General features: G+C 43.9%; 1 protein-coding gene across 1 annotated transcript in view; it reads left to right on the top strand.

The window, feature by feature from the left end:
• Window positions 1–25,628, top strand: part of SPAG5 (sperm associated antigen 5) — an 81,361-nt gene that overhangs the window by 8,612 nt on the left and 47,121 nt on the right. Inside the window, exons 4-9 of the mRNA XM_040338510.1 lie at window positions 727–2,162; window positions 7,080–7,263; window positions 13,024–13,143; window positions 18,876–18,968; window positions 20,037–20,171; window positions 21,286–21,405. Coding sequence (XP_040194444.1) covers window positions 727–2,162; window positions 7,080–7,263; window positions 13,024–13,143; window positions 18,876–18,968; window positions 20,037–20,171; window positions 21,286–21,405 — 2,088 coding nt within the window. The remainder of the gene's footprint in view (window positions 1–726; window positions 2,163–7,079; window positions 7,264–13,023; window positions 13,144–18,875; window positions 18,969–20,036; window positions 20,172–21,285; window positions 21,406–25,628) is intronic.

Here is a 25,628-nt window from a genome sequence, read left to right as displayed (position 1 = left end):
TTAAATAAAATGTGCCCATAACAAACTCCCTATGGACCTCTACCAGGGTGTCTATTACAGTCCACTTATATATTGCTCTGTGTTGAAAACAAATGTGTAGCTGCCATTCCACTAATTCGTGCCAGCAACTTCTGAAGTGGGCACTCACCAGAACTAGAGGTTATATGCGTCTGTAATTTTATCTTGGGGTTGACCACTCCTCTCCCTGGGACCAATCTGCCGTCCGTTCCACCAATGCGCCAATTATCCTCTCATGGAGTTCCTGATTAGTTTTATGTCGCGCTCTCATCAAAAGCAAGGGACCGATCATAGCGTAGTATGTTCAACTTTTACTATAAAAATATAAATGTAGAATCGCACTCAAATTTATAAGTGCCTCCAGACCGGCACCGAGTCTTTCCAGCAGTGCTGCACTCCACGCCTCAGTTCCGTGCGGGTCAGCGGCAGGAAGTGACCTATGACGTCCAACATTTACCCAGAAGTCTCTACGCATTTTGTAATTTACCATCCGTCATCAGGAATCTTCCTTTTTTAGGCGTGATAGGGTGGAAGAAATTACCTTGGCCATAGAAGTAGATCAAGACGTGCAATATTAATAATAATATGATTATTAATCTGTAGCCCAACAGCCCCCCGCATTCTGGTTTTGATGTTTCTGGAATGATGTGAAAGATCATTTTATTGTAAAATAGTAAAGCTAGTATTCACAGCTTATTTCTTTTCCAGGAAACTTCCCTTATCAGCGCTGGCATTCCTGTTAGTGTGTGGGTTGACTCTCCTTCTGATGATGATGATTCTGTGAAAAGTTCAGCAAAACAATCTTCATTCTCCTTGGAAAACAAAGAATTACAAGTTAACTTTATGGAATACTCTACAAATTTGAAAGCTGATTATCAGTCTAGCCAGCCTTGTGAAAGTGTTTTGGTTTCAGACATGTGTTCAGATCGGGTCCAGGAAACCGTTCTTAAAAAATCCAATATTACATTTCCTGAGGAATACAACACGATGGTTAGCTTAGCTTCTGAAGCGGCAGTTATTGAGACCTCATGCATTGATGGACAGCAAATGGTTTCTGCACACCAATCGGGTCAGACTACCTTTATTGTTTGCAGTAACGCAGTAGCAGCAACTCTTCTGGAGACATCAACAGATCTTTTTAGAAAATCATCTTTAAATAAAGATAACTCAAGCTTTAGTGATTGTGCTGTATTGACTTCAGTGGTTGAAGAGTGTTCCCTGGTTACTGATATCGGCTTTATATCTGACTTTAACAATTTATCTGCATACAATACTTATGAAATAAATCAGAATTTTGATGGCGAATCTGACGTTTGCCACTTGCCTTTATCTGGGGAGATGTTGGCTTTGACTCAAAAAGTTGAGAACTGGGGAATTTTTGAGACGGAGGATGAAAAAAGCAACTGTTCTAGACATGATGTCCATGCTAAGGTGTTGCCTTCATCTTTGCTAGGTGATGCAATAAATGAAGATAAAAGCAAGCAAATTGCGGATGCCTCATCAACCTTTTTGGATTCTGCGATGGTGCTGGACAAGCTTGATAGTATTGTTGGCCATGCTATTTTAAGTGATGAATGTTCTCTGCCTTTCATTATGACTCGCCCAGTAAAAACAATAACCACGGATGATGAATTTTCTTCATGCAGTATTGAAAATACTACAGAGAGCGGCTTGGATATGAGAGAATCTACTGATAAAAGTTTTTTTCCTATCGGAGGGAGTACACCGCATTCTAAACGAACAGAACGTGATTCCACCAAAGTAACAAATACAGAGTGGCTGAGACCCAGCTCTAGTTTACATCAAACAGGTCATTCGAGCTCGGCTTTTGATCCACAAAGGAGTGAGGAGTTTGCCACATCAGCTAATTGTACTAACTGCCCTACTCCAGTTATTCCGCCTCACTCTAAGCCTCATGTCTTATCACCTAATAGGAGTGTTTGTAACAACATTTTTCCTGAGGTATTGGCCTCTCTTCATGAAGTTGGCACAGCTATGACACCAATATCAACATCTGAAGAAATTACATGGACTACCCCTGTAATGCTTCTCAACAAAAGCATGAACACCTCTTGGAACTTGAAGGGGAAGGGAGTGACAAGTGCAAAAGACAATGCCTCTGAGACAGATTATGTGCTTTGGAAGTAAGTAGAACTCTAGCTCCCTGGTGCCCACCCTGCGGCCCCCATGGCCCCTTCACACTAATTTGTGTGCTCTAATTGCAAGTAATATGTTTGCAGTTTATGACTGTCTCCTGAAGCATGTCCCCAGTCTCTTTCAACTCCTATAGCATGTTAACTGTCTCTGACAGTCTCCTTTTAATGTATCCATGGTCTGTGACCATCTCTTGTATCATGTCTATAGTCTTTGACTATATTCTGTTTCATGTCTGCTGTCTGAATTTTGTTTTGTTGCCCATAGGAGGCCCCCTATTTCAAGAAAGTTGGCCATCACTGCTCTAGCTGTACTCGCATAGCTCTTGTAAAGGGCAATAACCCCTGGAAACCACTTAAGCAGATAATTGTAGTCAAATGATTTAGAATTAATTCCTATTCGATACATCTCTTTACCGATCCCTAGAACTTCTCTGCAGCTATATTTGAATTTCAGATAATGCACCTCATTTGTCGGTTGTATCAATCATTCATTTTCCTAGGGTCTTGGTATTTATTTATCATTTGTCTGATTTTAACCCAAAGGGAAAAATTCTTGAGCCAACTAGTAGATGTAAGGTTAAGAATTTGTTGTAATGTTGAAGTTAAGAACCCAATACAGATTACATTACAGTATTAATAAGACTGCCCTGTATAAGTGATTACTGAATGAACAACACATGATTTTGAGAGCCAGGTTAACTGAATATTTCTCTTCCATTCATTGAAGGGCACAATGTTATACTGTCACCTGCAGAGGACAATGCTAGGTACAAACAGAAAAAAATCAGACTGCTGCTGGCCCAGCCTCAACCCATTAATATAGCCTCACTCCGGAGGTCACCTGCCATCACTTTCAAGGTCATGCCTTTGTTGCTGTGAGGAACTTTCTTCACACGCTACCCCCAGGTGGTATGTAATTCAGTGCTTTACTAAGAGTGGTTCACTAGCCTGACATCCATCTTGTGATACTCCAGGGTCTGCCATGCCCTCCATGCAACTCTGCTGGTTCATCACAGCAAGTGTGGCTGTGAGACTTCTGCATGCACATGCTAAGTATTGCACATTCTGGGAGGAGCTTGGCTCTGGGCGATGCTTCTGGCCACACATTTACTTACTGCTGGGGCTGCCTGTGGGCATGTGGACTTCTCCTGATTACTTCTTCACATCGAACCTTTGCCTATATCTTAAGTGGATTCAGGGTTTGCACATGGCAAAATCCAACCTGTTGCAACAAGGTTTCCTCCTTCCAAGAGAGTTTACTTTACTACTCTTCGGTTCCCAAGAAGGATGAGGTTTGCCCCTGCTCGACTTCCAGCAACAAAGGCATGACCTTGAAAGTGATGGCAGGTGACCTCCGTAGTGAGGCTATATTAATGGGTGCAGGTTGGGCCACCAGCAGGAGCCATCGATAGGCTAATTTTGAGGTTTGCCCCCCCTTTGTGCTTATTTGTGGCACTTCCCTTTTGGACTGGCATCTGCCCCTGGGTGTTCACCAAAATGTTGCCCCTGCTATGAATTCAAGGGGATCTTTATTGTGGTTTGTCTAGACTACATTCTGCTATGTGCAGAGTCCCCTTCCTGTTGATCACAATGGCCAGTTTTCATGGACTCCTGAATCTGAAGAAATCACTGATTCCCTTCTTTCACGTAAAGTACCTGGGCCTAATTGTAGACACCAGATATAACAGTTGATTCTTCTGCCAGAGCTTTCACAGTTTCCCCCGGTCCCACATGGGTCTTCTGCATTCTCAGATGGCTGACGCTTTGTACTCGTATGCAGGTTTTGAGCCTGATGGTGACTTTCTTCAAAAGTGGTTTCCCATGCGCAATACCACACTCAGAACCTTCAACAGTAGATTCTTTCCGACTGGGACAAGTCCCTTTGACCCTGGAAAGGGAAGTGTGTGTAAGCCAGATGACAAGGCCCCTTTAAGTCTGATGGTTACATTCCCTCTGGAAAATATTTTCTTTCTGCAGGATGGTAATGGCAATGGATGTCAGTTGGGGGGCATTCTGGGTCATCCATAAACTCTTGAATTGTGACTGGCAATGTTTAATTTGGAGCAGTCTTTCTCTTTTGCACTGGGCCATTTGCCTGGAAGGTCACCCAATTCAGATTAAAGCAAATAACGACATGGCTTTGACCTGTGTCCTTTATCAGGGAGCACAGAAATGTGCTTGGGAGGTCTCCCACCTTTTTTAAATTGAGTGTAGAGGCATGTTTTGTCTTTTACCAGAGGTGCACATTCCAGGGGTGCAGAGTTGGCAGGCAGGTTGCCTCACCCATTAGTTGCTGTCTCAGGGAGGGTGGTCCCTTCATCCAGAGAGCATTTGCCCTTGTTTATGTTGGGTTATGCCTGTTGTGGATCTGTAAAAGTCTTGGTTTAACTGGAAGGTGGATTTGTTGGTGCCAGCATCAAAGATCTCCCGATGGATGCCCTGGTGTGACTGGGATCAATGCAGTCTAATTTATGAATTCCCTTCTCTGAAGCTGCTATCTCAATTACTTGGGGTTGAATCAGTAATTCCGGTCATCCTGGTTGCACTAGACTAGCTTCACCTTGGCCCGTAGCATGTCGAAGTTGGTGGTTTTGTCTCGCAAATTTCCCTCTTTCTGGTATTGTACTATGACCTAGTCCCTATTTCTTCCAAAGATGGTGTCTATCTTTTTATCTTCATTCTCTGTCCCAAGCCGGTTCTTTGGCAGGTGTGGGTGTTGTATTGTCTTTATGTGGTTTAGGCTATTTGGTTGTAACTGGATGCCACTGCACCCTTTCGTAAGAGGGATCAGACAGCCCTCAGGTTGATCATGATACTTGTTTGGGCATGATCTCCAAGTGGATTTGAAAGATCTCATCATTTTTAAGGCTTATTCTTTTCGGGGTCTACAGCACCCAATTTCAGTCATTGCTCATTCCAGTAGAGTGGATTTCCATCACTAGGCTTTAGTTTCTCAGGTTGTAAAGAATGGCCCCTTGGCTTTTGGCTCAAACTTTTTACCAATTTTTTTTTTTTAGTTTATTTTTGCTTCCTCGTGTTTTAGTTTTGGGGGGTAAGGTCTTGCAGGCAGCATTGTGATTTTCTTACCCTTTGCTTTTTAGAGAAGTTATATTGCCTTCTATGAATATTGCTTTTTAGATGTACCAGTGGCCAATATCTACTTATTGTAGATGAACGGAGAGGGAAAAAATTAGTTTTTTTATTATATATTTTTTTTACTCTGTATTCATTGAGACGCAGCACTTGCCCTTCTAGTTGTGTTGGCTGGCCATTGCCATTTGGTGTTTTGTCGCCCTGTTTTGTTAAAATTTGGCTGTTAGCAGGAGGGGGTTGGCCACCGCAGGCTGTTTTTTCTGTGTTTGTCTGTCCTAATCCTGCCGGTAACAGTATGATCCAGTGGCCAACGCAATGAATGCAAAGATTAGGATTTTACGTTTTAAAATAAAAATCCTTATATTTTTTTTTTTTTTTTTTTAAGACTATACTTTTGAAAGTAGGTCCAGTCTGGGTTCCATGCAATCATCATTTATGAGCAGTATGATTGATACTGATATGCAAAGGGGTGTGTGTGGGTTTTGTCTAGGTCAGACTGATCTATATGCAACAATTCAGCAGAATCAAAAAGTGACCAATTCTTCTCCTCCTCCTCCTCCTTTTTATAAGGCCACAATCACACTGATCTGACATGAAAGTCGCACGACTTCTGATCTGACTTTAACCACTTAAAGTTTAAGTTCACCTTTTCAGAAAAATCTGTAAGGTGAACTTGCACAGGTCTGCGTCCTCCCCCAACCCCCCACAATTTTTTTTTTTTTTTATTACCAACACTTATCTGAGCATGCATGCCGAGAAAGCCCCCCCCCACGCTGGTTTGTATTTATTGTGTAGGGATCCCCTAAAATCATTCCACTACAGTGGGTGAGTGCATCCTGGCATTTCTGTCACCAGACTTTAGTTCCTCAGGTTGCAAAATATTTTTTTGGGTGGCGGTTGATGCGTGGGTGTTTTTTTTTTTTTTTTACCACTACATTTTGCATTGCTAACATCCGAGCACAAGTGGGGTGAGTTAAGCTGCTGGTCCGACTTTAATGTGACTTCCATTCAATTCTGTGGGTTGAAATCGAACAGAAGTATGACCAAAGTAGGGCAAGAACCTTTTCCAAAGTCGGACTGGTTTAGACCGCTCTCATAGGGAACTATTGATTTTGACATATAATGCAACTTGTGCTCTCGAAGTCAGAGCGATTGTCGCACCAGTATGAAGAGTGCAAAATCTGGTGCAAACTTCAGCTTGTTCAATTAAAGGGGTTGTAAAGGACAACATTTTTTTCCCTAAATAGCTTCCTTTACCTTAGTGCAGTCCTCCTTCACTTACCTCATCCTTCCATTTTGCTTTTAAATGTCCTTATTTCTTCTGAGAAATCCTCACTTCCTGTTATTCTGTAACTACACACCGTAATGCGACACTTTCTCCCTGGTGTGGGGAAAGCCTCTTGAGGGGGCGAGCAGGAGTGTCAGGATGCCCACTAACACACAGCTCCTTTCTGTATCTGCAAAGTAGAGAGTGTCCTGACTTGCCTGCTCGCCCCCTCCCCCCTCAAGAGGCTTTCTCCACACCAGGGAGAAAGCCTCGCATTACTGTGTGTAGTTACAGACAGAAGAACAGGATTTCTCAGAAGAAATAAGGACATTTAAAAGCAAAATGGAAGGATGAGGTAAGTGAAGGAGGACTGCACTAAGTTAAAGGAAGCCATTTAGGGAAACTTTTTTCCCCTTTAAGCTTTGACAAAATAACCTGGAAGCTGATTTCTAAGCAGAGCTGCACCAGATTTTGCACTCCTCAGGTTTTTGAAAATCAACTCCTATGTCTGCATTACGTTTTTTTTCTTAGTGGTTTGCTTTTAGTTTTTCTAAGGAGACCTTTTGCCAAGCATCTCGGGAAGAACTAATACATCGCCTAGAAGGAACTTTAATTGTTGTTGAAGTGCTTTCCCGTCAACTCCAAGACTGGCAACAACAGACGGTCACATCTAAACCATCTGAACAGAGAGATGTCTCCACGCAGACATGTGTAATGTATGACGGTGAAGTAAGTTCTTGGACTATACAGATTTATTTTATTGCATCCAAATTAAAATAACATCTACAGTACTTTATATATTTTGATTCACATAGCATAACTTTAGTAAATATTTTAAAAATTCCAGCTCACCTTTCCTAGTTATTTTCTGGAAATTCCATCAATGAAAAATCCTCCCGGTAATACTGCGAACTGGACTGGTACTTTTTTTTTTTTTGGCTATATGGGGCTGAGTGTTATTTCCGGTCTGTCCTGCGCTGCCAGATTACCGCTATCATTTGTACACTAGATTTGATTAGTCTATCCTAACAGTTAAAGTGGTTGTAAAGGCATGGTGTGTTTTAAGAAAAAAAAAGTTATGCTTGAGTCCTCTGTACAATGGTATTGCACAGAGCATCCCCATGCCTCTTCTTCTTCTGGGGTCCCCTGTTGGCTCTGTCTGCTCCTTCTCTTATAGCAAGCCGTATGTTATAGGCGCACTACTACCCTGGACTGTGTGCGTTGATGGCTACACAGCATGGCTCTGCGCCACCCTCTCGCTCCCTTCTCACAGGATTTGATGGACAGCAGCATGAGCCAATGGCTCCTGCTCTAAGCCAAGCCAGTGAGAGGAGATGTTTACACCAGGCATCCACAAAACTCATGTAAAGACTCCCATGACTAAGCCCCATGAGAAACATGTCAGGGTTATGGCCTAGATGAGGTTTCTAGGCTGAGGCTGCTTCCACTCTTTACATGAGGTTTTGTGTGATGTGCGCATCCTTCTCCTTAACCTGTTGCCTTTTATGGAGCAGAGATGAGCTCTTTTCCTGCTTGCTCTCCCAGCGATTGTCAGAATATGAAGACCTACTAGATCCTGAAGTGGCACCCCAAGGCCACTTTCAGGCGATTTGCAAGTACTATAGCGCTAAAAATAGCGCCTGCAAAGCACCCTAAAAGAGCAGCTCCATTCACTCCAGTGTCAAAGCCAGAGCTGTAGCACCGCTTTAACCCTTTTCCGGGCACTAGCGGGAGTTAAAAGCGCCCGCTAGTGGCCGAAAAGCGCTGAAAAAATGGGGATAAAGTGCTGCTAAAAATAGCAGCGTTTTACCGCCATCGCCCGGGTGGTGTGAAAGCACTCCTTAAAGTGGTAATAAACTCTTGTTTGCTTTTCATTATAATCTTACCTGTAGGTAAAATGAATATCTCCTAAGCGTGCACTATTTAGGAGATATTGTTGTGAGCAAAAGCCAGTGACTTCACTGGCCATGCTATTTCTTCAGAACTGTGTGCCGTGGCCAAGACTCCCACCCACATGTGCTGGAGTGATGTCATTGCGGCTTGGCCATGACTGACAGTCACTAACTAGCTCTCTGCAGCCTGTGGAACGAGAGTTGAGCGATCAGCACTCCATAACCGCTCAGTTCTTGGTCTGGAGCCGAAGGGACAGAAGCGGCATCAATGCTGCATCTAGCTCGGTGAATATAATTTTTGTGGTTTTTTTTTTTTTTTAAGCGCATTGTTTTTGTCTTTTGTGTCTTGCATGAGGATCAGATCACATTTTATGACAAATAACTGAAGAAAAACAGTTAATTCCAGGGTGTTCACATACTTTTTTTTTTTTTTTTTCTTGCCATTGTTCTTGACAGGCCAAAGAATGGGGATGGGCAAGCGTCTTTAGACCTGTGTATGCTCTGACATACATTGACCTAGTAATTTTTCTGGTCACTGCTGTCTTCTGAGACCTGTGTGTCTGCTAGGAGTCAGCAGGGGTGACAGAGGGGCCGGACATGGCGTAGATCGCTGTGGAATCTGTAGTGATCTATCGCCGGAAGTGGGAGAAAATGCCTGTATTGGACAGGTATCTGCTTCCCCCTCCTCCCCCCGAAAGGTGGCAAATGTGACACCAGAGGGGGGGGGGGGGGGGCTGGAAAAGTGGAAGTTCCATTTTTGGGTGTAACTCCATTTTAAGTGATTGTCATGTCTGTGTGCAGTCTGCACAGGTTTCGTGTGTTTTTTTTTTTTGCCATTTTATTTCTCACATTTTTCCACCTGGAAATCGCATCTGTTGCCTAAAGATTATGCCAAGAGGAATGGTTCCCAGACCACGTATTGGAAACGTGGGGAAGGCCTGTAATGTTGCAGTTGGACCCTGTGCAACAGAACCTCCCGTGATCCATTTTGCCATGTGAACCAGTTGGGTGTTTTATAGTTGTAGCTGGGTAGCCATGTCCCTGAAGGCCCTAGTGGTGTGCCCCTGCTCCAGAGTCCAGTGACCATATGTGTTAGGGGGAGACAGACTTGCTCTGAGGCTTTACGCTCAGTGTTTTGCTGGTCAGGTTCAACAACGAGTTCTGATGAGTCTTTTTGCCTACTTGCTGCTCACAAACTGGCACTGGTGGCCGTACTGTTTGCCTCTGTGCAGAGTAAATTACAAAATTAGGATAATTCAGGGCTATCAAAGTAGCTGTCCCCTATGGTTTGCATATATTTATGTGGCTGAGAATGTCCAAAGCATCCTTTCCTAGTTACGAAGCGTTAACTATGTTTCTTTCTTTTTGCGGTGGCCCTTCTGAAAATATCGATCTGGCCTATAGTGGGTCTCCCTATTCTGGGTTGCATAAGGCAACCATGATACCGGTGGAGTCCCCTTCTTTTCAGACTAAAAATACTAAATTAACCCTCTAAACGCTGCTATACCCTTTTCTAGCAAACTTTGCAATAAAAAGGATATATAGTTCACACATATTCCAATACATGTTTAAGCTGGCCAACTGGGTCAAAGTAATCCCTCTTTAGCAGGTCCTAATCTGCTCTGCCACTGCAAATGCTACTGTGAACACAATGCCAACATGGGGCAAACGGACACAAGGTTTTAGGTTTGCCCCAAACTGTTGGGATCTGAGCACATGTATATCTTGTTTCCCTTCCTTTAAGATTCTGTGGACCAGAAATGCCCATACAAATTAAGTGACTTTCTTTGGGATCCCCAGTTCACCAGAACTAGTGTCCCCATTGGAAGATTTTTCCCTCTTTTCTGGTGACAACACAAAAATTGGTATTTTCTTTTACTTTCACTTTCAATGATAATGGTAAACGGGACAAATGGAGAGGGTGAATCTCCCCTAACTGGGGGGTGGGGGGAGGGGCACAGAGCAATAAAAACTGATGGGATTCTAATCCCTCTGCACTCTATCAAAAAACAAAAAAAAAGTTTTGCCATTAGTTATATTTTAAGTCTTTGATACAGCCTTGATGATGTCAACAACCTTGCTGGTGGCAAGATAACTTTCTTCCCACACCCCCAAAAAAAATTTAGGACCGTGTTGTAAGCACAATCCTTCTTTCTCTGCAATCGGTAGACTTTTGGTTTTTACTGACTGCTTGTACAAGGGCTCCAGTTTCTTCAAGGTGCCCACTAGGATGCCTGGTGTCCCTAGCCTTGCATAACCCTGACGTCCCCAGTGGGAAGGTGTACCTAGCTGTTTGCAGGATTGGGGGTCATCTTTACTGGTTCAAAGGCCTGTGGACCTCTAATCCCTCGCAAACTGACTGTGTCCCCCTCCAAAATGGAATTCTTTTGTCCTTCAGAGAAATTCTTTCTGTCCAGTCTTCGCTTCCCCTGTATCGCCTACGAGATATTTACATGGTGGGACAGGATTTGCTACTCCAGGGAGTAATTTTTCTAGAGCTGTTTTGGGGACCTTTACTCCAACCTATTTACAGTTCCAATAGTGGTCCGGGTTCACCCAGTAATGGGCCTCCAAGCCCTGCATGTCTTTTTGAGGGTGCAGAAGTTCAGGATGAAATCTATCCATTCTTTGGTCACCTCCCCTCCTCATGGTGAGTTTCTGGCCTCCGTTAACATCAAGGACACATACCTGCACATTCCCGATATGTGCTAGGTATCAACGCTTCTTACATTTTGGTTCCTGCGTTGCTGAGACACCTGGGATCGCTGGAATGGCTACCTGGATGACCATCCCCTGCTAGTGGAGACTTATTCTGTGCTGATGTACTATGTGATGATCACAATGCACTCTGCATAAATTTTAATGGGTCCTGAAATTCAAGGCCTGCCTTGACCCTGACTGCATGTGCAAGTAAAGAGTAAGGATGAGCTCTGGCGTGTTCGCACAGTACACGTGCAGAGCCCGCCAGGAAGTGTGCACGGCACTGCGCTAATCAGTCAGGGAGAAATTGTCCCGATGCTCGGCTGCAGGGATCGTGAAATGTCACCCTGGCTGTGATTAGCGCAGCACCGTGCACACTTCCTGGCGGGCTCTGCACGTGTACTATGCGAACACGCCAGAGCTCATCCTTAGTCAAGAGTATGTCTGATCATCGACTCGGCATTGGGCTTAAGTGTTTTCTCTCAATTGGACACGCTCCAAATGCTTGGACGGCGGTCCTGCTGCTGCCTCTGATGATATCCACATAGGATAAAACATGTCAGGCTGGCCGATGCAAGCACGCTAAGAGCCGCTGAGCTTTTTATGTCATGATGTTCCTTTTTACCTGTAAGTAGACTACAATAAACGCTTACCTTTACGGGATTCACTATTATTGCTTTCTTCACTTTGGGTAAATTCCTGTTGATGATCGCACAATATACCTATTTGGTCTTGTGAGTCCTGGAGGTCTTTCTGATGCTGATGACTTTGGATATTCCTTGGATTGATCTATCAAGTCTCGAGTGTTGTATTCACCACTGACCCTCTGTATTTGTGTGATTACATCGCCTGTTTTCCCTTATCTTTCTGGTAAGCAGATTGATAGCACGTTTGTGTGTTTCTTTGCACATTGAAGCTTGGTGAAGGTCTTCATATCAGCTTTATCTCACAGTGACTTTTCTCATATGGACCGTCACATTTTTAATCAAATTCACTGAAGCGCTGCATTTTAAACCATTCCTTTTGAGAGTATTTGGGATATTCCCCTACTTACGTTATGCCTTTTTGTCGCCTTCATTTCCACACTGTGGGTGTTGAAGCTGGCGGCCTTTAGGGGTTTTCCTCTTTTGGTCTTACACAGGGATAAGGGGTTCTCTGTGTCCCTCCTCACTTCTAAAGATGGTGTTGGATTTCCACCAGGCTGAAGACATTGTCCTGCCTTCCCTGTGTCTTTGACCTTTGCTCCCTGAAGAGGTTCAGTTGCACTCATGTGATATGGGTGGTTCGTGTTTTTCTGTGCTATGGTTTTCTTTCTGGAGACCCAATGCCTTTATGACCTGATGGGTTTTGGTGAGCAGACGACCCCCAGAATTTTTTTTTTTTTAACCACTTCTCCAGAGTGGTGCTTCTTGGGTGTTTTCGGATAGCTGGTGCCTGTCTCAGGTTTGCAAGGCGGCTACCTGGTCATGCGTGCACACTTTCACTGTTGCTGTGTTTGCATCTTGCAATGCTTTTTAGGGCTGCAAGGTTTTGGTGGCTGCTGTTTAAGCTTCCCTGTTCCCTCTGGGGAGGGAGTTTTGTGTGGCTGGTTGGTATGTTTGCATGGTTGTCCGAGTGTTTTTTTTTTTTTTTTTTTTTTTAGGTTTGCTCACCTCTCAGTGAAGCATTGAATGTGGGAAAACTGTATGGTAAAGAATAAAAATAAGGAAACTTTCTGATTTTTTTATTCTAATCCTTCTCCAGCCTACTGTGTGGTACTTTTATTTTTGGTTTTATTTTTAATTGTTGTGTCTTTATTGTAAACTCCCTTCCTGCACTGTCGGATTCCATTAATTTGACAGAATAGGGACGCAAATGGCAAAAAAGTACTTCAAATTGTGTGTTTTATTTTTTTTAGGGGGAACGTTATTACAGAAATTTATATTTCCAAGTACTGAGTAGAGAGCAGTCATTGCAATACTCCCATGAGGATGAAAAGCGCTTACAAGAAGTTTTCCAAGAAGCCACTAAATCCTTGGTAAGCACACATTGATGCAAATGCTGCTTGCTTATGCGGTGCAAAGAAACAGGTTAACTGAATTGTAGTTCTCTCCAGTATATAATTCTTATTGTAACCACTGATCCGTTCAGCAAAAGAAAATCCTTGAGTCTTGGCATGCATAGGGCTATGTAGAGAATTAACAACTTGGGATCCGCGCTATGGACAAAAGACGTCCACAGCGCGGCTCAAGTGCCGGGTGGACGTCCTGTTGTTGTTGTTGTTCCCCGCGCGCGCCGCTGGGGGCGCGCAGCGGGCAAACAACGCGCCTGGCGCATCGCTCGGGAGCCGATGCGAGTGCCTGGCGGGCGCGATGTCCGCCAGACACCCGCGATCGTCGGTGACACAGCAGGACGTGGAGCTCTGTGTGTAAACACAGAGCACCACGTGCTGTCAGGGAGAGAGAAGACCGATCTGTGTCCCTTTACATAGGGACACGGCATCGGTCACCTCCCCCAGTCAGTCCCCTCCCCCCACACAGTAAGAACACACCCAGGGAATACATTTAACCCCTTCCTCGCCCCCTAGTGTTAACCCCTTCACTGCCAGTCACATTTATACAGTAATTAGTGCATTTTTATAGCACTGATCGCTGTATAAATGTGAATGGTCCCAAAATTGTGTCAAAAGTGTTCGATACGTCCGCCGCAATATCGCAGGCCTGACAAAAAAAATCGCAAATCGCCGCCATTACTAGTAAAAAAAAAAACGAAATCTATCCCCTATTTTGTAGGCGATATAACTTTTGCGCAAATCAATATACGCTTATTGCGATTTTTTTTTTTTAACAAAAATATGTAGAAGAATACGTATCGGCCTAAACCAAATTTTTTCCCCCCAAATGTTCTGTCTTTTTTTGTTTATAGCGCAAAAAATAAAAATCGCAGAGGTGATCAAATACCACCAAAAGAAAGCTCTATTTGTGGGGAAAAATTAAAAAAATATAATTTGGGTACAGTGTTGTATGACCGCGCAATTGTCATTCAAAATGCGTCAGCGCTAAAAGCTGAAAATTGGTCTGGTTTAAGTGCCCAGTAATGAAGTGGTTAAAGCTTAATTCGAGGCACAAAAACTAATTTTAAATATATTCAACAACCACAAAAGATATAAATTCAATCTGTATTCACCAAATACCTTTGCAAACTCGGATATTAACTAAGCAGAGCTGTGGCAGGGACCCATCAGATCCCAACACTACAGGCTGCCTGTAGAAAACTATAGGAGGGGGGTGTCTACAAGACCAGTCATTGTGCACAAGGATAGACTGCAGCAGTGCCTGGTCTTACAGGAAACTCCTGCACAGAGGCAAAGTTACACCCCTGGAGGAAATTCACACTGAAATTCACACATTTTTGTACATGATCTGGATGATTTACAGAGTACACCAAGATTCAACGAAGATTACACACGTACATTAGTTTACCCCAGAGCTCTAAAAAAAAAAAGCTTCAAAGAAAATCAGTTTTGCTTTCAAGTAAGACTCCTCCGTTGTTGACAGGTTCTAGCAATGATAACTTTATCCTGAAGTTTCTTTCTACAAAAAAGTAAAAGCAATGGTTTTAATTCCAATGTTTTTTAAACAAGTCAAGTTTACCCTTTCCCCCTTTCATTGCAGCCCTCAGTTCATGTAAAATTTAAAGGCAATGCAATCTCACATTGTTCTGTATTTCACTAAATGAAATCCGATGAATTGTATAGTAAGCCATTTCCTAACATCCATCCAAAAATGTAATTTAAGTGGTTCCAACAATCGCTGTTAAAGGATAAGTTCAGCTTTCATAACATGTTACAACCTGGATATGGATGTAACATGTTGTTAACCACTTAACCCCCGTATTGCTGGTCAAAGACCAGGCCACTTTTTGCGATTCGGCACTGCGTCGCTTTAACTGACAATTGCGCGGTCGTGCGACGTGGCTCACAAACAAAATTGGCGTTTTGTTTTTTCCTTCCACAAATGGAGCTTTCTTTTGGTGGTATTTGATCACCTCTGCGGTTTTAATTTTTTGCGCTATTAACTAAAATATAGCGACAATTTTGGAAAAAAATGAATATTTTTTGCTATAATATCCCCCAAAAATATATAAACAATGTTTTTCCTCAGTTTAGGCCGATACGTATTCGTCTACATATTTTTTGTTAAAAAAAAAATCGCAATAAGCATTTGATTGGTTTGGGTAAAAGTTAGAGCGTTTACAAAATAGGGGATAGTTTGATAGCATTTTCCTAATATTTTTTTTTTTTTACTAGTAATGGTGGCGATCAGCGTTTATTTTTTATTTTTTTTTTTTTTTTATCGGTACTGCGACATTATGGCGGACACTTTTGACACATTTTTGGGACCGTTGGCATTTTTATAGCGATCAGTGCTAAAAAAATGCATTGATTACTATAAAAGTGCCACTAGCAGTGAAGGGGTTAACACTAGGGGGCGAGGAAGGGGTTAATCATGTTCCCTGGGTGTGTTCTAACTGAAGGTAGGGGGGGTGGTACTGACATGGGGAAATGACAAATCGCTGTTCATCCCCCAAGACAGGACCGGGAGCTGTGTGTTTACACACACACACACACAGCTCCCGGTTCTCGCTCTGTAACGAGCGATCGTGGGTGCTCAGCGGTGATCGCGACCACCAGGCACGTGCGACGGCGTCAGGGGTGAGCGGGGGGCATGCATGCGTGATAACTGCGGCGGCTGGTCGGCAAGCAGTTAAATAAGCAGCCCCCGCACCCCAACCCAATGCCCTTCCCTTAGCAAATTTAAAACCTTGTAAGATGTGAAACTGACAATAACCTGTAACTCCAGATTGCAGCGGGGGACAATTAAAGAAATGTAGATCTTGATTCTTTAAAAAGGCTATGAATGATCTATTTGCTGCCTACCAAACTGAAGATTGCATGGCTAACCTTGAATGTGACCTTTGGTCACTGGACTCTGTGGTGCCAAACCTTTGGTGTACTGTTGCCAGCAAGTCACTCTTCAGGTCCAGAGCCATGGCACAGATTCTAATCCAGTCTTTGTAAACCCCTCTTAGTGTCTCATACTTGTAACCATGGAAAATTTCGCTTTCAGACCTAAAGCGCTGCTTTTTTTTAATATTTTTTCCAGTCTTTGTGTGCTTGTTGTAGTGCATTTTCATCCGGGCCAAAGTTGATGCAGTTCCTAAGTGACCTAAACTCTGATCACTTGCATAGATATTAGCAGATTTCTATTGTGTCTAATATAGCCCAAAGTGTAACCTTTGATCTCTAGATTATGCTATATGTTATGCTTTTGTACTCTTGGCCCAGGTATTAGCCAGGCCTAGAAAAGTGGCATTACTTTTTTGCGTTGCCCAGTCTCACCTTGATTAAATGAGCAGAGTGGTTGGGTTTACAGTGCCTTGAAAAAGTATTCATACCACCTTGAAATTTTCCACATTTTGTCATGTTGAAACCAAAATCGTAAATGTATTTTATTGGGATTTTATGTGATAGACCAACACAAAGTGGCACATAATTGTGAAGTGGAAGGAAAATGATAAATGGTTTTAAAGATCCTTTTCAAATATGAAAAATGTGGCGTGTATTTGTATTCAGCCCCCTGAATCAATACTTCTGTAGAACCACCTTTCGCTGCAATTACAGCTGCAAGTCTTTTTTGACCTGCTGAAAGGTGAACCTCTGCCCCCGTCTCAAGTCTTTTGCAGACTACCAGGTTTTCTTCTAAGATTGCCCTGTATTTGGCTCCATCCATCTTCCCATCAACTCTGACCAGCTTCCCTGTCTCTGGTGAAGAAAAGCATACCCACAACAAGATGCTGCCACCTCCATATTTCATGGTGGGGATAATCTGTTCAGGGTGATGTGCACACATAGGCCCGGATTCAAAAAGCACTTGCGCCGACGTATCTCGAGATACGCCGCGTAAGTGCAAATATGCGCCGTCGTATCTGTGCGCCGGACTCAAACTAAGATACGCCTGAAAATAGGCTTCATCCGACCGACGTAACTTGCCTACGCCGGCGTAGAGTGGACACATATTTACGCTGGACGTATTTGGCGCTCCCATTGATTTTCTATTCACGTATGCAAATGAGGGAGATACGCCGATTCACGAACGTACGTCCGTCCGACGCAGTGCGCGTAAAGTCATACGTCCGGTGTAAAGTTATGCCCCATAAAGGAGGTGTAACTCAGCAGCATCCACGCAAAGGACTGCACCAGGGAACACAAGCCAAAGTTTTTTTTTTTTTTACGTAGGACGTGAATATAACTAGGCTTAGGTTACGTTCACGCCGTAGGCAGTGATCCGACGTATCCTAGGCAGTTCCTGACGTGATTGTGAGCATGCGCACTGAGATGTGCCCACGGGACGGCGCATGCGCAGTTGGCGATACGTATCTGTCTGGCGCTCGGCCCATCATTTTGCATGGGGTCACGCCTCATTAGCATGGCTCACGCCCACTTCCACTTACGCCGACTTGCGCCTTAGAAACCCAGCGCAGATTTGGAAATACTGGCTTTGTGAATTCAGTGCTTGCCTCTCTGCGCTGCGTTGGCGTAGCGTAAAGGAGATGCGCTACGGCGGCATAAATATGAGCCAGTGTATGTGAATCCGGGCCATAGCATTTTGCTTTTAGACCAAAAAGTAAAATTTTGGGCTCATCTGACCCAGAGCACCTTCTTACACATGTTTGCTGTGTGTCCCCCACATGGCTTCTCGCAAACTGCAAACGGGACTTCTTATGGCTTTATTTCAACAATGGCTTTCTTCTTGCCACTCTTCCATAAAGGTCAGATTTGTTGAGTGCACGACTAATGGTTGTCCTGTGGACAGATTCTCCCACCTGAGCTGTGGATCTCTGCAGCTTCTCCAGAGTTACCATGGGCCTCCTGGCTGCTTCTCTGATTAATGCTCTCCTTGCCCGGCCCATCAGTTTAGGTGGACGGCCATGTCTGGGTAGGTTTGCAGTTGTGCCGTACGGTTTCCATTTTCCGATGATGGATTGAACAGCGCTCCATGAGAAGTTCAAAGCTTGGGATATTTTTGTATAACCTAACCCTGCTTTAAACTTCTCCAACTTTATACCCGACCTGTCTGGTGTGTTCCTTGGCCTTCATGCTGCTGCTTGTTTGCTAAGAGTCTCTAACAAACCTGAGTTCTTCACAAAACAGCTGTATTTATACTCGGATTAAAGTCCCTGGTTGTGATTAGCGCAGCGCCGTGCAGACTTCCTGACGGGCTCTGCACGTGTACTATGCGAACACGCTGGAGCTCATCCTTACAATTAGGTGACTTCTGAAGGCAATTGGTTCCACTAAATTTTAGTTAGGGGTATCAGAGGAAAGGGCACTGAATACCAAATGCACACCACACTTTTCAGATACTTGTAAAAATAAATACAAATTAAACCATTTATTTTCCTTCCTTTTCACAATTCTGTGCCACTTTGTGTTGGTCCATCACATAAAATTCCACTAAAATGTATGCTTTTGGATGTAACATGACAGAATGTGGAAAATTTCAAGGGGTATGAGTACTTTAAGGTACTGTATAAGCTAAAATATGAAAGCATTTTGTCTGCCACTTTATATGTATTACATTGCACTTGTGGAATGAATGAATGAATGAAAAACTTATATAGCGCGGCACATGCGAACTGAATCGCCTCTGGCGTGGCTTCTATTGCTGGTAAATAAAATGGTGAAAGTATACTTTTATTCTCAACTAGGCATCGTACGAAAGTGAAGCTGTTTCAATGGTTGCGTTTGCTGAGAACCTGTATGAGACGGTACAGAAGGACAGAGTTGACTGGAATCAGAAAGTAAGACTTTTTTTTTTTTTTTATATAACCTCAAATGCTTTTACAATATGCATTTCTATTGTGCAATGAAGTGCACTATAATATGTTGTAACATTTTAGCTCTTTATTGCATAATATAGGATGACTGTTTGCAGATCTTCATAATGGTTCCCTATCATCCCAAACACACAAAGAATTATAAAACTGGGAACGGGCTCAACTGGTATTGGCAGTGGTAAACCATACCAGGGCAGAGGGTAATGGTGTTGTGATAATACAGCTGTAACTTCTAATCCTGGGGTGAATGCAAGGACAATTCGAAAACGAAGCCCATGAAAAACTAAGGGGAAGTTAAAGGAGGTCCATCTGTGTATGTATATGTATATATGTGTGTGTGTGTGTGTGTGTGTGTATATGTGTATATATATATATATTGTTGGCAGCCACAAATACTGCAGCTGCTGACCCTTGCCTGTCCAGCGTGCCTGCGATGTCGGCAGCTGAGGCTGAGCAATCCCTCGTCTCTCAGCTGCCCCCCGCTGCCATCCTCGGTGAGGGAATCGGGCAGTGAAGCGCTGCGGCTTCACTGCCCGGTTCCCTACTGAGCATCAGTGCGAAACGTCAGCTGTGTATCCCACTTAATATTTTTTGCTGTGGATTGTAGTGTATTTCCATTTCATTATTAAAGGACAATTCGGGAATTCCCAGGAGTGCGGCTGTCCAAATATATTTCTTTTGTTCATCCAATTTTTATTATTTGATTGGACATGCACACAAATATTTTTCGTATGATGCCAGATCGTACTATTTTCGTTTTAATCAGTACAGCTGTCATTCAAAAATGCTGACGTATGAGAGTTTTCATGACTTTAGTAAATTCATCAGATTCGATTTAAGATGTGCATGCAAAAATAAAAAACGGACGATCTGTCATCCGATAATCTCATTGTGCTTAAGTGTAGCTATGCTAAAAGGGAAGTTACTATTTACATTAAGCATAAAAGCACCAAATACACCTAAATTGATACATTTACTTGTGATCTTTGCATTGCTTGGAGTTTTTAATCCTTTTATTTTATTTTATTGTAGGTAAGCTGCACTCGTTCTCTACTTGAGGATTACATGACATCTCTGTCTAAAATGAGAAAGAAGATGGAAAACAATGAACTTGAAAAAGAGAAAATGAAAGCTTGTATGGAGGAGGCCCAACTTGCAAAAACAGCGGTATATCCTCTCTAGGGGTTGGCGTTCCATAACATTCATAAACTAATTGAGACTAAAAAGCACCTAATGGTGCCTTTGCTTAAAGTGGAGGTCCGCCCACCGCTTTCAAAAATTAAAAGCTAGCAGCTGCTGGCTTTTAATAATCAGATACTTGCCTGTCCTGGATTACAGCGATGTCGGCACCTGCAGCTGATGTTTCTATCAGCTGTCGGTTGCTGCCGCCGCCAATGCGTGTGAGGGAACCCGCAAGTGTAGCCTTACGGCTTCACGCTGGGAACCCTACTGTGCATGTCTCACTCCCTATCTCCGTCAGGAACAGGATACCTGTGAAAGACAGGTATCCTCTCCGTCTCCCCCCCCCCTTTTTTTTCTCTTTCTTTGGTCCTTCAAAGTCCTTCCTTGCTGTCTACTGCATCTTACTATTTGTACATCACAATGAGAGGTGGCCTTATTGGTTCAAAGAAAGAAGTGGAAGGGATGGGGCAGCCATTGACATATATAAAAAAAGTGCTGAAAATGTCCTTGTTAAAAACAGGCATGTGTTACCCTGTTGCCATCCTTCACCTAATTCACTTGCTAAAGGCTGGCAAGGCTTTCATCTCGGGTAATTGAGAGAATTTTTTTTACCTCTCCGACACTCGTGCAGTGGTTTGACAGGGTGAGGGATTTTCAGATTACGGAAGACCTTACTGTGGTTCTTGGACCAGGCTAAGAAATGGGAAGAATTTAAAATTCTTGTCCCAATATAAACAATGCAACTAGGTTAATGATTCTGCCTCCGATTGTAATCCTCCCTCCCAACTTTACTGCAGTACCTATATTTCCTCCTCCATGTGTCTGGAGATTTGTCCCCGATTTTTCATTTTTTATTTTATTTTTTAAGGTTTTACCAAAGGCATGATATCTTTTCCAACCACCTATGATAGATTTTACTGATGGAATGCTATGTATACATGGATTGGATTCAATTTCCTCTATGCTTGTATGCCATCTGTATGCTGTCTCTTGCTGTTTTGGGGAATCTTTCCTAATAAAAAAAATAAAAAAAATTCTGAATATCCAGACTAACCTATTTACTTTAAAAATGCGTAATTTGTTGTCTTGCTGTATGTAGGCAGATCAGTGTCTGGAGGATCTTGAAATTCACTCTTCAGCTGTCATTGCTCAGCTTCGCAGGGATCTAGAATCTGAGAGGAAAATGGGTGAGGCTGTCAGAGAAGCGAATGAACAGCAGGTAAGTTTCAACAAGTATATAGGGCAAAGAGATTTTCAATGTTTGCTGAAAACTTGGCTTTGAGTCTCTTATCAGATTTAAGAGTTAAAGTGATTGTAAAGGTTTTGTTTTTTATATAACAAACATACCTATGCTTGCCTGCTCTGCAAGGATTTTGCACAGAGAATCCCCAATCTTCCTTTTCTGGGGTCCCCTGGCTCCTCTTCGAGTGCTCCCACGGAGACCCGCTCTCCCTGGGGGCACCCGTGCGGGCACGCTCCCGAGTCCTCCTGATGTGTCCATTGACACAGACAGCAGGACTCGGCCCCGGGTCCTGTGTTGCTGGATTTGATTGGTGGGAGCCAATGGCTCCTGCTGCTATCAATCTATCCAATGAGGACCCAAGACAGCGGCTGGAGCTGCTGGCCTCGTCCTCGACGCTGGAGCGATCGGGTTCTGGTAAGAAAGAGGGGGCTGCTGATCACAGGTTTTTCACCTTAATGCATTAGGGGGAAAAAAACCTAGAGGCTTTACAACTCCTTATTATTAGCCATTGGTATCTATGCTGACCTGACCAAAGTTTGCTTTTAACAACCCATTATCCGGCCATCGATGCATTGCATCTCAGTTGATTCAGCAGCGACTGGCCTAGATTCAATCCATCTATGGGAAGGCTGGTTGTACCCAAGTCGATCCATCAATTAACTTGGGGACAACCACCCTGTCAATTTTTACACATGCGACTACTGCTTGTGGCTATAGCTGCCAGCATTCATCATTCTATTATGCTGCCTGGGAAGGCTACCCACTGTCAGAACACAATAGCGCTACTTTAGGGCTTGCTCTATTCACACTGATTGTGTTGATGGGTAAATCGAAGAATTTTCTCATCTTTCAACCCCGGTGGATAGAAAAAATAAATTAAAAAATATCGGCCACAAAAATCGGCATTAATTTTGGCCAGAGAAAAACCCATATCGTTCGACCTCTACCTCAACTCCGTCCATTCAAGTCTAAGGTAATGTGCCATAGGAGTGTTTGGGGACCATTTGTTATGCGCTTTAAAAGTATTTAAAAAAGTGAGAACAAGTCCTAAGGCTAGCCATAGAAAATTCTATATTTTTTTTTTGCCAGGTGGCACGAATTGGCACTGGCAGGTTGCACTGGATGGAACTAATTGGCACTGGAAGATGGCACTAGCAGATGGCACTGGCAGGCACTAAAGGGTGGCACTGGCAAGGGGTACTGGTTGGCACTGGCAGGTGGCACTAATTGACACTGGCAGGTGGCACTGGCAGGTTGCACTAGTTGGCATTGGCAGGTGGCACAAATTGGCACTGGCAGGTGGCACTGGATGGCATAGTGCACTAGCAGGTGGCACTGGTTGGCATTGGCAGGTGGCACTGGACTGTACTAGTTGGCACTGGATGGCACTAGCAGGTGGCACTGGATGGCCCCGTTCAGGTGGCACTGGATGCCACTAGTTGGCACTGGGTGGCATTGGCAGGTGCCACTGGTTGGCTCTGGCAGGTGGCACTGGATGGCATTGGTAGGTTGGCACTAGCAGGCACTGGTTGGCACTGGCAGGATTCACACCCGATAATGTAGCTGTGTGAAACGCTGCTCTGCAGACAGTGTTTTCCTCCTCCCTTCTCCACCCTCTGCTGATGCAGATGTGTTAAATATCGGCCACATTTGGATAATAATCAGCCAATGCCGATTTCTCAAATGCCCGAATATCGGCCGATATATCGGTTGACCTCTAGTTGAGATGCTTCAACTCCTTCCAAATTCAACATGTAGTTTCAGCTTAAAAGCAAAGCAATACAAAAACTTCATGTCTTTGATTATGTGAACAGCTCTGTGTGCTTGCCCATATTCTCAATTGCAGACTTCTTTACTAGGTATTTGAGGGGCATTATAAACATGCCTCAAATTCCCTATTTTAATTCTAGTGTGAACAAGGCTTTGAAGTCTAAAGGTTGGGTGTCTCTGTTCACAACTGAATATCCCTTTTTTTTTAGATGGAGGATATGTGTAAAGCTTGATCAGTACACCCAGCCGTCTCATAAACAGAAGTCAGTCTATCGATCAACTTCAGTACAACCAGCCTGTTTTCTCTTCCGTTCATGGACGGACACAGCAGCATATTGACCTTGGGGTATTCTCCTCCTTTCTAGGAGATTGACTAGGCAGAAAAACAGCATGTTGAGTGTTAAGCACTCCACACAGTATAGTACCTCCCAGGGGGCGGTTCCCAGTGTACATCCCCCACTCTCTGCTCTGCAGCCCCAGTTTTTTTCTGCCTAGAAAGGAGAATGACATGGCTCCTCTGGGCCCATGTGCTCTGGGGATTTTTTTGCAATTTTCTTGCTTTTTCTTTTTTGTTTTCCTGCATTTATGGATCCTGAGATCTACAATCTTAATATATTTTTATTACAACACAAAACCATCTTACATACAATTATACAGTCCTTATTACCCATAGCCGAAACTATATATATATATATATATATATATATATATATATATATATATATATATATATATATATATATATATATATATATATATATATATATATATATATATATATATATATATATAGCACCTTCCCTCTTGGTAATTCGGGAAAAACAAAAACACAAAACATTTTTTTTCCCCTCAACAGTCCTTCTCTATTCTTTCTCACCTAAGCATACTCCAATAAGTCTTGCTAAAAGTATAGAAACCCCCTTTGACTTAGCTACTTGGTTAGTCGCATGGTATACTATTAGATATACCTTATTCTTTAGAACCGGTACTTTATCATCTCTAAAGTGTGTCTCTTGTATGTATGTATGCAATATCTATTCCTAGACGTTGCAGATCCTGCAGGAGAACCCTCCTTTTTTTCGGGCATATTCAGCCCTTTAGCATTCAACGATAGTATATTTAATGTCTTTATTCTGATTTACTATTAGTGTATAATAGGGGAGTGTGGAAAGGGAAGAAACAAACAATGTAAAAAAAAGAAAAACCCAACAACAAAAATTAGCTCCCTGAGATCTACAATCAATTGCAGACTGGGTGACAGGCTGAATCCTCGATCCTTGTAGTCCCCCCCCCCCCAAGTTTGGCCATCGAGCGTGTGCCGGCCTTCAGCTACGCGCTGGGCCGTCCACGACATGCCCCGTTGCTCCAGGGGTGGCCGTTGAGCTCTACGCTCCAGGGCACACATATGACTGGGCTCTATGTCCGTATCACAGTGTGCCGGGCTGACAGCTATTCCATAACTGCGCGGACGTTGGTTCTGTCCGGGATGCCTCCTACCGGTGGTCGCAGGACAGGGAAGTAGCAGTCCCCTTGCTTTAGCAGGGTGGTGCGGCTGGTGCAATCCTCTCCCCACGTTCTGGGTGGCGGGGTCGGGCCGTGAGGTGGGGGGTCCGCTTGGGGGGGCTCCATCCAGTGGCTGGGGGCTGTGTCTGCTTAGCGGGTGCTGTTTTGCTGCCGTGTGTGCGGGGGGGGGGCCTGCCCGGGTGGTTTCACTATGTGTTTTTTTTTACTGCAATCACGGACACCATTTTGGCGGTGCCAGGCGCCTTTTTTGGAGATCGGCCATTTTCTTGTAGCCCACATGCTCTTTTTGCATGTCGGCGGCCATTTTGGAATGAGTTTTTTTGCCTCTAGTGGCTAAAAAATCGTTGCCAACGGCTCCAGCACACTTCCTGAGGGACGGCACAGCACGGAGCAGCGCTCTGGGGCAGACAGCAGCAGTACAGGCCTGGTCGGGTGGTGAGTCCTCTGGGGGGGGGTCCCCTGTTCTCTGCTGCAGCCGGGAGGGTGGCCTGTGGGTCTTGCCTTGCATCCCAAGAGTGGCAAAAGGGTGGGTCAGCATGGCGTCCAAACCGGATGCTTCTCCCCCAGACATGCCAGAGTTAACCCTTAGTGCCCCTGTACCTGCGGCCTCTGTGGATGCTATGACGGCAGTCCTAGAGGCGTTTGTTGCCAGAGGGGGGGGTAAAAAGCGCCCCCTCTCCCGCCTTCTTCTGGGGATGCCTCTGACACGGAATCCGGCCCAGCTACTGCTCCCGGCCCTGGTTCCGAGGTGTCAGAGGATGCAGGCCTAGTCCACACGGACAGTGAGGATGACTCTGCATCAGGATCAGCATATGATAGGGCGCTAGTGGGAGCTCTTATCACTGCGGTGCGGGATACTCAGAAAATGGAGGATTCGGTGGAGACATTAGAGATGACGGTCCCTT

Source organism: Rana temporaria, chromosome 2 (genome assembly GCF_905171775.1).
Source record: "Rana temporaria chromosome 2, aRanTem1.1, whole genome shotgun sequence".
In the NCBI taxonomy this organism is placed as follows: Eukaryota; Metazoa; Chordata; class Amphibia; order Anura; family Ranidae; genus Rana; species Rana temporaria.
Note: the sequence above shows the minus strand (reverse complement) of the source record. Positions and strands in the feature narration are given on the sequence as shown.